General features: G+C 41.4%; 1 protein-coding gene across 1 annotated transcript in view; it reads left to right on the forward strand.

Moving 5' to 3' along the window:
• The window catches only part of LOC309564891 (serine/threonine-protein kinase D1-like), a 165,476-nt gene that overhangs the window by 112,105 nt on the left and 40,427 nt on the right, over positions 1-12,944 (forward strand). Inside the window, exons 3-5 of the mRNA XM_082269580.1 lie at positions 2,334-2,462; positions 5,642-5,826; positions 6,370-6,550. Coding sequence (XP_082125706.1) covers positions 2,334-2,462; positions 5,642-5,826; positions 6,370-6,550 — 495 coding nt within the window. The remainder of the gene's footprint in view (positions 1-2,333; positions 2,463-5,641; positions 5,827-6,369; positions 6,551-12,944) is intronic.

The following is a 12,944-nucleotide window of genomic DNA, read 5'->3' on the forward strand; positions in this document are numbered from 1 at the left end:
AAAAACTGACAGGCGGATCTGATCGGATCGCCCGTGTGAAAGAGCCCTTAGTGTTTAAAAAAATGTTAAAGTGTTTTAAGGTCTAAAGGAGTGAGAATAATTAAGATTGGAAAACGAGCAATGAATTGTCATACTGAAATATCTAGACGTTTAAGTAAGGGTGGTGTGTAAAATTTTTAAGTAGATTTATATTTAATGTTTACAAATTTTCTAGAAAGAGTAATTTTAGTTCACACATTAAAAGCAGGCGCTTGAGAGGTTTTTTAAAAAGGTCCCTCAAACATCTATGAAAATAATAAAATGGACAGCACATGGTGTTGTTCACACTGTCAAAACATGAAGCGTTAGTGTCACGTCGCTTCAAAATGAAAGCCTCTTGTTGAGTCAAGAGGAAGTCAAGGCGTTTGAAGCCTTTTAACGCCTCCCATTCAAGTCTATGGTAACACTCAGAAAATGCTCCGGCAGGCAGTTACGGTGCGGTTTTGGGGCGTTAGGATTAGCTTATTAAAGGGTTTTAATTCTAATGCACCTTAACACTCATCAAATGCTTCAAAACTGCCCATATGGGGTTGCATTTTTAATGCCTCATTAACAATTGTAAAACGCCAGCCTAACGCCCATACTAAAGCTTATTAAAGCGAGTCTAATGCCCATACTAACGCCAAAGGAGCATTTGTAAAGCATTACAAAGGAATGTGCATCATGAGTAAATGCTAAAACTAATAGCCACTACTCCATACATCTATTACTAGACCTTTCTGCAGTCTTTGATACTGTTGACCATCCCCCCTTCCTCCAAAAACTCCACTCTCTCTTGGCCTTCAAAAGTCTGCTCTATATTAGTTCTCCTCCTACCTATCATAGCGCTCCTTCAGTGTTACTATAACTCTATCTCCTTTCTCCTTCTGTAAGGGTCCTCCAATGTTCTTTTCTTGGACCCCTCCTCTTCTCAATCTACACCTCCTCCCTTGGTCTCTTGGTAACTCCCACAGCTCCCAGTAATATATCTATGCTGATGGCACCCAAATCTATCTCTCTAGACCTCACTCCTTTTAGTCTCCTCTCATATTACTAACTGACAAATCATCATGGATGTTGTACAACTTCCTCAAACTCAGTCTTTCTAAAACTGAGCTCATAATATTCCCTCCTTCCCATGCCCCCCTCCCCTGACTTCTGCATCAAAATTATTACAAATATTCGTCCCTCCCCTCATGCCAGGTCTGTAACATCTCCAAAATATGCCTGTTTTTAACTGTTGAAACCACTAAGCAACTTATTCACTCCCTTGTTATTTCTCACCTTGATTGTTGTAACTCCCTCCTTACAGGCCTACCTCTTCACAGGCTATCCCTTCTTCATTCTATCATGAATGCTGCTGCCAGACCCATCCACCTTACCAACTGTTCAATGTCCACCACCACTCTGCCATTGCCCAAAGAATGAAATTCAAAACATCAACAATAACATACAAAGCCATTTACAGCCCTGCCCCAAGCTACATCACCAATCTTGTCTCCAAAGATCACCCAAACTGTCCTCTCTGCTCCCCCCAAGACCCCCTCCTCTCTAGTTCCTCCATCTTCTCCTCCCATGCTTTTCTCCAGGACTTTTCCAGACACGCTCTCATACCTTGGAACTCCCTACTCCAATCTGTCTGGCTATCTCTAATTTGTCCACTTTTAGAAGATCCCTGAAAACTCATCTCTTCAGCGAAGCTTATCCTGCCTTCAGCTAATAACCGGTATAGAATTGGTTTTAATGGTATTGTTTCTGTATTGTCTCCCTTTTTATATTGTAAAGTGATGCACAAACTGTTGGTGCTATATAAATCCTGTTTTATAATAATAATAATTATATATAGGAACATAACACACATCATCCCACTGTCATATAGTTACTTCCTCTACCTGACTTACCAAAAGATCTGGTTTTAAGCCAGATATGACTTCAAGGCTTGCTTCAGGATATATCAAAGAAGTCAAGGTTCTTGTTCCTGCTTATAGGAATTCTCTTGCTCCATCAGCTTCCAGATGTTTTGCTGAAGCCAGAGTAAGTATAATCTGACTCTTGCTATGTATCTGCAGATAAAATAAGGTATAGCAATTTAGAGATGCTTTATTGTAAATAGAATTGCATATGACCAGTCATACTAAGCCTACTGATCACTGTAAGCAACAGTGAATGGGGTCATAAATTCTTCCTGAAGACCTGCCTGTATTAATTTTTAGGTGGGGAGGTAGAAATCAAAGTATATTTTTTAACTCCTTTTTTTTTTCTGGATTCAAAGGACATAAACAATTTCTTAATTGCCTGTATCACTACTTTTCTAGCTTCTGTATCCCTTGACTTCTCTATTCGGCCTCACATCCTCTTGGTCCACTCTTATAAATCTCCAGCCTTTTGTGACTACTGTGGAGAAATGTTGTTCGGCTTGGTGAGACAAGGACTAAAATGTCAAGGTAAGTGAATCTAAAAGGTCAAAAAAGGTGATTTAGATAATGTTTTTCTCATCGTATTGGAGTTCTAAAGATTATTTTTTTTCTTGCCTACAGCTGTGCCAGTCATTATTTGTATTTAGTCTGAATCTGGACTTCCTTCCTCTGAGAATAAGTGCAGAAAGGCCCGTACACACGAGTCGAAATTCGGCCGGGAATTTTCGTCCGACGACCGATCTGCCGATTTTCGGCTTGTTAGTATGGTGCTCTTGACAACCGAATCCGACTTTTCGGCCGAAAAAATTCTGGTGTGCAGGCTATAGAATTTTTGTCCACCGTCAAAACACGTCTGATTTTCGTGCAGTCAGTACAGATTTCGACAGGGAAAAATCTTATGAGCAAGACTGGGCATGCTCAAAGATGAAAGAACACAAAGAAAGCAATCCAACACATGACATCACTTCTGAAGTATAATTCTGTCGTATGACAAAATTTGTGTGCAGTCTAGAGCACATTCCAACCAACAGACACCACTCTGGACAAAAGACGAACGACCGGTTGGCAGAAATCCGTTGCGTGTGTACGAGGCTTTAATCAGAAGTCTCAGGTTGCCTCATTAAATGGATGGCCCTGGGTAGAGGGACTATCAGGGGTGCGGCCATGGGTTATCATGGCAGGCAGTATGTAAAGAACAGAGGATTGGGGAATATGATGATGGCCAGTATGAGTGGGAAAGGAGTGCAGAGGATATGATGGTGGGCAGTATGTACAGGAGAGGAGTGCAGCAAAGGGTATGACGGAGGGTGGTGTGTGCAGTAGAGGAGTTTGGAGCGTACAGCTGCATGTAGTATATGCAGGGGAACAATGCAAAAGGTACAAATGAAGACAATATGTGAGTTACAGAAGTGGGGTCACTATGATAACGGACATTATGCGTGGGAAAAAAGTTTGGAGGGTACGACAATGAGCAGTATGTGCAGGAGAGGAGTCTGGAGGATGTGATTTGTACATAAGTAGGTGTAGTAGAGGAATTTGGTTGGTATGGTGCCAATATAGTACAGTATGTGCAGGAGAAGAGTTATGTTAGGGAAAGATGTGTGGAGGATATGATGATGGGCAATATGTGCGATAATAGGAGTTTAAAGGGTATGACGATGGGCAGTATGTGCAGGCGAGTCAAATGCAGAGTATATTGTGCACAAGAGAGGAGTGTGCAGGGTTTACTAGTGCACCCAATGTTTAGAAGAGGTAGTGGGAAGAAGAGGCTATCACTATGTGCAAGACTAAGGGGGAAAGAAATGGTATGTGAGAAAGGGTAGGTCACATATTTGATAGTTTTTATTACTGGGTAATTCTTATTTTTTTACTATATATGATGGGTTCTCTTTATGGGGATATCAGCAGGCTTCTAGACTGCTGCTGTCTTTCTGGTTTCCATCAGATATACATCAGGGACAGAAATGCTGCTGTGATGTGCAGTGTGAAAAAATGCAGACAAGAATTGAAGGGCATTGCAGGTCCCTTCACCGCAGAGCAGTGCATCATTTGGCTGTGTGGAGACTTTAATAAAGGTCACATTTGTACACTCTTAATAAACTAAAAACAAATGTAAACCGTGCAATGAGCTGAAGTGGCCACCTCATAACTTGGCAAAACTGACATCAGTTTACACACTAAAATGGAGCATTGAATGTGATAAAGGGTGGGGGTGCCTGGAACTGTCTTCTTTTGAAAGTGTGTGCTTATGTACCATGAAACTTGGATAATAAAATCTAAACATTTTTTTCACTGCTGCGGACCACTCTGTCAGACACAGCTGATCACAGATCGAGGTAAAGGGCTAATCACAGCGGCCCTTTACCATGTGATCAGCTGAGTCCAATCACAGCTCATCACATGTAAACAAATGCCTGTTATGGGCATTTCCTTCACTCAGCACTGTCAGTGTGAGGAAAGGAAAGTCGATAACTATACTTTGACAGAGGACATTTGGACTGATTGGCATTGACAGGGCTGCAATGATAAGAAGGGCAATCAGTACAACATATTAGTGTCCATCAGCACAGCATATCAGTGCCGCCTATCAGTGCATCCTCATCATCATTGCCTCCTCATCAGTGCACCCTTATCAGCGCACATCAGTGAAAAGAAAAATTACTAATTTGCTAACAGAAACAAAGAAAAAAGTGTTGTTGTTTTTTTGTTTTTTTTTTAATTTGTTTAGCAAAAAATAGAAAAAAACCCATTGGTAATTAAATATTGCCAAAAGAAAGCTCTATCTGTCTCAAAAAATTTTTAAGAATGTAATTTGGGTACAGCATTGCATGACCGCACAATGGTCTTTTAACAGCACTGAAAGCTGAAAATTGGCCTGGGAAGGAAGTAGGCAAGTGGTTAAGGTAATAGTGAGACAAAGAAAATAAGATCTGGGCAAATTAAGTGGTAATTAGGATTCTCCCATGTTACCATGCTCACCTTACCCAAAATTCCTCCTATTTTTAAATCTGAATGCCAGCAATTGAACATTTAACAATGTTTAGACTGAATAAATCCTTAATAGCTACTATTTTTTTTTTATAGGGGGATATATTTTAGGGGGTTTTATATTTTTTGTATATCAGGGGAGAAATGAAAAAAAAATGTTTAGTACATCTCTGCAATACATGCACATGCTCTCTTGTTTTATTTCTTAGGACCATGAAAGCACTGGAAAAAACTTGTTGATCTACAGAGGAACACTGAGATTCTAATTTCCCATTGTGGGCTAATGACACAGTGGGGCTAATATACTAAAACTGGAGAGGGCAAAATCTGGTGCAGCTCTGCAAAGAAATCAATCAGCTTCCAGGTTTTTTGACAAAACTTAATTGAACAAGCTGAAGTTAGAAGCTGATTGGCTACCATGTACAGCTACACCAGAGTTTGCACTTTCCAGTTTTTGGTAAATCATCCCCAGGGCCTCTTCTGGACTGAAATACAATAAATGGTGTCAGCCCAGCCCAGATTCCTTCTGCTCTGATCAACTTTTTTTTTTATATAATTATCAAACATTTAAAACATTTTTAATAGTATAGGTTATAGATCAAAAGATAACAAATAATATAAGTTATTTGTCCAGATTTATATACACATATGAAAATGGTTGTAGGAATTATGTTTTTTTTAGTAGTTATTTGCTAAGCTACTCCTGTATTTCTTTCCAGGATGTGGACTTAATTATCACAAGCGCTGTGCCTTTAAGATACCCAATAACTGCAGAGGTATTAAAAGAAGTCACTTGTCCAGCCGCTCATTCACCGGAGCAAGTTCGATCACCAAGCCTAGATCAGCGACTCTGCCAACTGGAGGAAGCTTAGAGGACCTAGGGGGGCACAACTCGGAGCAGCAGGTAAGTTGTAGAAGAAGGCTTTGAAGGTATAGTCAGGGCTGGGACAAGAGATGGGAAGGAGGGGCGGCTGCCCTGGGCACAGTGGTTTACTTTATGGCCAGCAAGCTCATTCTGATACAAGGCATTTTGACAAACCTATGACTGCTGGGGGTAGCATCTCCTAAGCTTGCACATAATGGGGGGAGGGGGCACAGTTTGGCTTCTTTGCCCTGGGCGCTGGGTGACCTTGTCTCGGCACTGAATATTGTAGTTCTGTTTACAGATACAAAGCTCAGACATCCCCTGTAAAAAACATTTTGGCCCCTCACTTTAGAAGTTCATAATTATTGGTCCACAAACTTGATTGCTAACTTGATATACTGGTACTGACCAGGATGTTGGTATAAAGGAAATGTGTAACTATTGTAACTTGAGGTAAAAGTAAAGGTTTCTATGGTACAATTGGGTACTTTGCCAACCAGCTTGTCTAGATGATATTTACAATAACAGAATATTAGAAACTCACAAACCACCCATTTTTAAAGGTACTATCTTCCGTTACAGGTTTTTAAGAAGTCTCGCATTCCTTCAGTCGGTGGGCGTCCAATATGGAAGGATTGGCAGGACATGAACCGATTAAAGGTCCCCCACACCTTCCAGGTTCATACCTATACACGTCCTACCATCTGCCAGCACTGTAGACGACTTTTGAAAGGATTATTCAGACAGGGCATGCAGTGCAAAGGTATAAACTTCTTAGGCTGTGATGTACTGCAACGATTTCATCCTAAAAACAATGAATTTTCACTTCATAGCTGAATATGTTCATCGTCTCAGGTTTTATGAGAGCAACAGTCATTGGCAGTAAAGTCCCGTACACACGCACAGATTGTTGGCCGTAAATTGTTGGCCAACGTCCGATCTGCCGATTGTAGGCTTGTTAGTATGATGCTTCTGACAACCAACTGCAAATTTTCGGCCGAAAAAAATCTGGTGTGCATGCTATAAAATTTTTGTTGGCCAACAAAAAACGGCCGATTGTTCCTCAGTCAGTACAGATTTTGGCAGAAAAAAATCAGATGAGCAAGACTGGGCATGCTCAGAGAAGAAAAAACACAGGGAAAGTCAACCATCACATGACATCACTTCTGAAGTTGGTTTTTGTTGGCCAACAAAAGTCCAGTGCAAGTCTAGAGCACATTTCAACCAACAAACAACACTGGACAAAAGTTGGCCAATCAGTTGGCCCACAATCTGTGCGTGTGTACGGGGCTTTAGCACTGAAAACCGCAGCAGTTGCAAGAATCAAGGAAGTAAAAAGACCAAGTGTCGGTTCACACCACAGAAACTCAGTCCAGATGTGCTCTGAATGAGTTTCTGCATGCGCATTTACATGCCTTTTTAATGTTTTCCAGTGCACTTTTTATGCATTTTTGATGCGTTCCAGATGTTTTATTTTTTTAAAAAAACTTTCTATACTTTGTTGTTTTTCTTTTTTGGTGTAATGCATTCCAGTGCGTTCTTGATGCGTCTTGATGTGTTCAGGTGCATTTTTGAGGGATTTTGCGGCATTCTAGTGCAGTTCCATGTAGAGAAAATGCAGCATGTTCTACTTTTGTTGACTGTAGTGGAACGCACTGCAGAGGTGTGAACCTTGCCATTGGAATCCATGTAACTTACTGTCCATACGTTTTTGATGCGGAAACAATGCACTGGACTGCATGTGGTGTGAGCCAGCCCTAATACATCAGTCTGCAGACATTAAAATAAACTTGTACTAGGAGAAATATGCAGTCTACTAGATATCACCTATCCTTATTGAAATTCTAGTTGTGTGGCAATCAAGGTAATCAATGGCTTTAGTACTATTTGAGTCAGTGATCCGGAAATGTATACAGGTCAGTTGTTCTGACTTTACTATGACTTTGGATATTTATTCTGGTTCAGTGACACAAAAAGTACGGAGGACAGAAATGGCCAGGCAACAAGCATTTTCAGAAGGGGGATAACAATAGTAGCCTACATATATTTTATTTATATAGGTTTCCAATCCTGGCATCCTTTGTCTGCTCTTCTGAGCATGCTGTATGAAGAAGGCCATCGGTTTCTGCAGCCAGTGGCCACCTTTTCGATGAAGGTCAAAGCTGTGAGGGTGTCCCACTTACCTGAGAGAGAATAGTTTCCATGGGTTGTTGCATTGTTCAGATGGCCATTTAGCTTTCCATGAGGACATACACTTTGAAAATCCAGTCATACAAAGAAAATAAAAAAAGGAATTTACTGGTAGACAATCAGATGATTGAAATGAACATAGATTTAGATTTTTGTCTTTTTTACATTAACTGTTTGGGTTTCCCTTTTAGCAATCATTATGCTTTCCACAGTGTAAACTTTTAATGGGCCAGAATTAAGTGAATTGTCTTAAACTGATTGTACATGTGACAATGCAGGTATTTACACACTTCTGGCATGGGGCAGCAGGACTTTTGCTGGCATTCCATCTTAAAACTGGTATTGCATGAATGCTCATTGGTGTCCAAGCCCACTGAAATCAAAAATTATGTATGCCTAAAATATTTCTAGGTTTGCTTTATGGGATGAACAGAGGTACAGTGGGTACGGAAAGTATTCAGACCCCCTTAAATTTTTCACTCTTTGTTATATTGCAGCCATTTGCTAAAATCATTTAAGTTCATTCTTCTTCCTCATGAATGTACACATAGCACCCCATACTGACAGAAAAACACAGAATTGTTGACATTGTTGCAGATTTATTAAAAAAGAAAAACTGAAATATCACATGGTCCTAAGTATTCAGACCCTTTGCTGTGACACTCATATATTTAACTCAGGTGCTTTCCATTTCTTCTGATCATCCTTGAGATGGTTCTACACCTTCATTTGAGTCCAGCTGTGTTTGATTATCCTGATTGGACTTGATTAGGAAAGCCACACACCTGTCTATATAAGACCTTCCAGATCACAATGCATGTCAGAGCAAATGAGAATCATGAGGTCAAAGGAACTGCCTGAAGAGCTCAGAGACAGAATTGTGGCAAGGCACAGATCTGGCCAAGGTTACAAAAAGATTTCTGCTGCACTTAAGGTTCCTAAGAGCACAGTGGCCTCCATAATCCTCAAATGGAAGACGTTTGGGACGACCAGAACCCTTCCTAGAGCTGGCCGTCCGGCCAAACTGAGCTATCGGGGGAGAAGAGCCTTGGTGAGAGAGGTAAAGAAGAACCCAAAGATCACTGTGGCTGAGCTCCAGAGATGCAGTCAGGAAATGGGAGAAAGTTGTAGAAAGTCAACCATCACTGCAGCCCTCCACCAGTCAGGGCTTTATGGCAGAGTGGCCCGATGGAAGCCTCTCCTCAGTGTAAGACACATGAAAGCCCGCATGGAGTTTGCTAAAAAACACCTGAAGGACTCCAAGATGGTGAGAAATAAGATTCTCTGGTCTGATGAGACCAAAATAGAACTTTTTGGCCTTAATTCTAAGCGGTATGTGTGGAGAAAACCAGGCACTGCTCATCACCTGATAAATATATATAAACTTGGACACAAATGGTCAAGGAAAATATATCTTTGCGCTTGAGGAGGAGTCAATCTCTTGACTATTATAACAGATAAATATTGCTGCTACTTAAACAAATAATGGAAGATATTTGTAAATGCATAAATGGAAAAAGAGTAGCGCACAAGATCAACTATAAGTGACTCAAGATGTTGTAAGCAAGCTATGAAGAATATTGCTAAACAAACATTTCAAAAAAGTAATCAAAAAAGAAGAAGAACTAATGTCCATTTAGTCCATGAAATCCAAGGGTAAGTGAAATGAGTTGGATTGCTAGGTCACCATCCACCACCAGGTGTCACACCACAAAATAGTAGGATTGGCCACTCACCAGAACTCAATGCTCAGGTGTTCTCACACAAGAGCAGACTGCGCAGAAATGTTAGATGGATATAGAGCCAGAACCTGTTCACCACTGCTTCATAACAAATCCTTGCACGCACTCCCTCAGTATCAGGATATCATGGAGAAAAAGAAATGGCCCCACATAGTGAAGTACCGTAACCACAAAATGCTTTATTAAAAGTAAAAATGTGTTGCACTCACATGTATAGGCTGATCAGAAAGCATATAACCACATAATGCTCGGTGGAAGGAAACCTAACTCGTCCAGTTCTCGGGCTCACTCCACGCCAGCCCTGTACCTTCCGGGTAGGTCCCTCACCGTCACGTGATGTCGGATGTGTAGTCTGGTCACGCCCCGACCGGTTTCGTCATGTCCGACTTCAACTGGAGGCGTGACCAGAACGACAACATCCGGCATCTAAATAGCCCTGCTGGAACGCTCTACGTCCAATCGGCAACGAGGTGAAAAACCGGAAGTTTAGCCAGCTCACTACGCCGCGGAACTTCCGACATCAACATAACCAAATAAAGAGTCGTCCCTTGCAGGATACCAATTTACTTAGGCACCATGGATAATAAAAAATTTTTTGCAAAAAACTTTTATGCATAAAGTTAAGCGATAATAAGAACAATTTTAACCCTAGGCTGTGCGCCAAAAAAAGTAAAATATAAAAAGATAAAAAAGGAATGGTTGCAGTGCAAAACCGCTCCTTGCCGATATGAACCTGTAGAATGTAGAATATGCAGATTGTTACTGGTAACATTCTACAGGTTCATATCGGCAAGGAGCGGTTTTGCACTGCAACCATTCCTTTTTTATCTTTTTATATTTTAATTTTTTTGGCGCACAGCCTAGGGTTAAAATTGTTCTTATTATCGCTTAACTTTATGCATAAAAGTTTTTTGCAAAAAATTTTTTATTATCCATGGTGCCTAAGTAAATTGGTATCCTGCAAGGGACGACTCTTTATTTGGTTATGTTGATGTCGGAAGTTCCGCGGCGTAGTGAGCTGGCTAAACTTCCGGTTTTTCACCTCGTTGCCGATTGGACGTAGAGCGTTCCAGCAGGGCTATTTAGATGCCGGATGTTGTCGTTCTGGTCACGCCTCCAGTTGAAGTCGGACATGACGAAACCGGTCGGGGCGTGACCAGACTACACATCCGACATCACGTGACGGTGAGGGACCTACCCGGAAGGTACAGGGCTGGCGTGGAGTGAGCCCGAGAACTGGACGAGTTAGGTTTCCTTCCACCGAGCATTATGTGGTTATATGCTTTCTGATCAGCCTATACATGTGAGTGCAACACATTTTTACTTTTAATAAAGCATTTTGTGGTTACGGTACTTCACTATGTGGGGCCATTTCTTTTTCTCCATGATATCCTGATACTGAGGGAGTGCGTGCAAGGATTTGTTATGAAGCAGTGGTGAACAGGTTCTGGCTCTATATCCATCTAACATTTCTGCGCAGTCTGCTCTTGTGTGAGAACACCTGAGCATTGAGTTCTGGTGAGTGGCCAATCCTACTATTTTGTGGTGTGACACCTGGTGGTGGATGGTGACCTAGCAATCCAACTCATTTCACTTACCCTTGGATTTCATGGACTAAATGGACATTAGTTCTTCTTCTTTTTTGATTACTTTTTTGAAACGTTTGTTTAGCAATATTCTTCATAGCTTGCTTACAACATCTTGAGTCACTTATAGTTGATCTCGTGCGCTACTCTTTTTCCATTTATACTGCTCATCACCTGTCCAATACAGTCCCAACAGTGAAGCATGGTGGTGGCAGCATCATGCTGTGGGGGTGTTTTTCAGCTGCAGGGACAGGACGACTGGTTGCAATCAAGGGAAAGATGAATGCGGCCAAGTACAGGGATATCCTGGACAAAAACCTTCTCCAGAGTGCTCTGGACCTCAGACTGGGCCGAAGGTTTACCTTCCAACAAGACAATGACCCTAAGCACACAGCTAAAATAACGAAGGAGTGGCTTCACAACAACTCCGTGACTGTTCTTGAATGGCCCAGCCAGAGCCCTGACTTAAACCCAATTGAGCATCTCTGGAGAGACCTAAAAAATGGCTGTCCACCAACGTTTACCATCCAACCTGACAGAACTGGAGAGGATCTGCAAGGAGGAATGGCAGAGGATCCCCAAATCCAGGTGTGAAAGACTTGTTGCATCTTTCCCAAAAAGACTCCTGGCTGTATTAGATCAAAAGGGGGCTTCTACTAAATACTGAGCAAAGGGTCTGAATACTTAGGACCATGTGATATTTCAGTTTTTCTTTTTTAATAAATCTGCAACAATGTCAACAATTCTGTGTTTTTCTGTCAGTATGGGGTGCTATGTGTACATTCATGAGGAATAAGAATGAACCTAAATGATTTTAGCAAATGGCTGCAATATAACAAAGAGTGAAAAATTTAAGGGGGTCTGAATACTTTGCGTACCCACTGTATATGTACATATACATTGGTCAACGGTATTGTTGTTGTATTTGTATTCCCTTCTGTTAGTTTCAGGAACATTGACTATAATGGCACAGATTTCGTCATGCATTTTGCATGCAGTTTCAAATGCATTTTACTGTACCAAAACACAAACCAGTGAAAAGGACCTAAAGTGGTTGTAAACCCTTACACTGAAGTGACCAGCCTCAGATAAGTTGTACCTGTTTATCTGAAGCCATCTGTCTTGTGCAGCCTTCTACAACAGAGATGAAAAGATTTTTATCAGCAGTAGAAAACAGGGGGTGGGATCTTACATTACACACACTGCAGAACTAGAGCACAGAGCGCCATTTTAGGTCAAGAGCTCAACAAGCCCAGAGAAACCTATATCTGAGGGTATCAGTCATCTGCTGTAAACTGGAGAGGGGTCTCCTTGGAGGCTACAGTATTTGCATAATCTATTAGGATTGACTCATGCAAAGAGAGAAGAGATCGGAGAGGAACAAGACTACAGGGGAGATCAGAGCTATGCTCTGTGATGGCCCTGACCAATCGGAATCACTCTGGTCTGTCTGGAAGCACTGCCTAGAGAAAAGGGAGAATCCCTGGACTGCTGGACTGGCTAAGTGGGCACTGACAGCTCAGCATTCCTGAACGTAGTACAGCGGGGACTGGCAGGTGGGGAGGTTGTACTGTGTTGGTTCACCTTTTACATTTTATTTGCTTTTTTCATATAATCTCTCATGTACAGCAAATTATAG

The sequence above is a fragment of the Pelophylax lessonae genome, assembly GCF_965119305.1.
Source record: "Pelophylax lessonae genome assembly, chromosome: 10".
Lineage (NCBI taxonomy): Eukaryota > Metazoa > Chordata > Amphibia > Anura > Ranidae > Pelophylax > Pelophylax lessonae.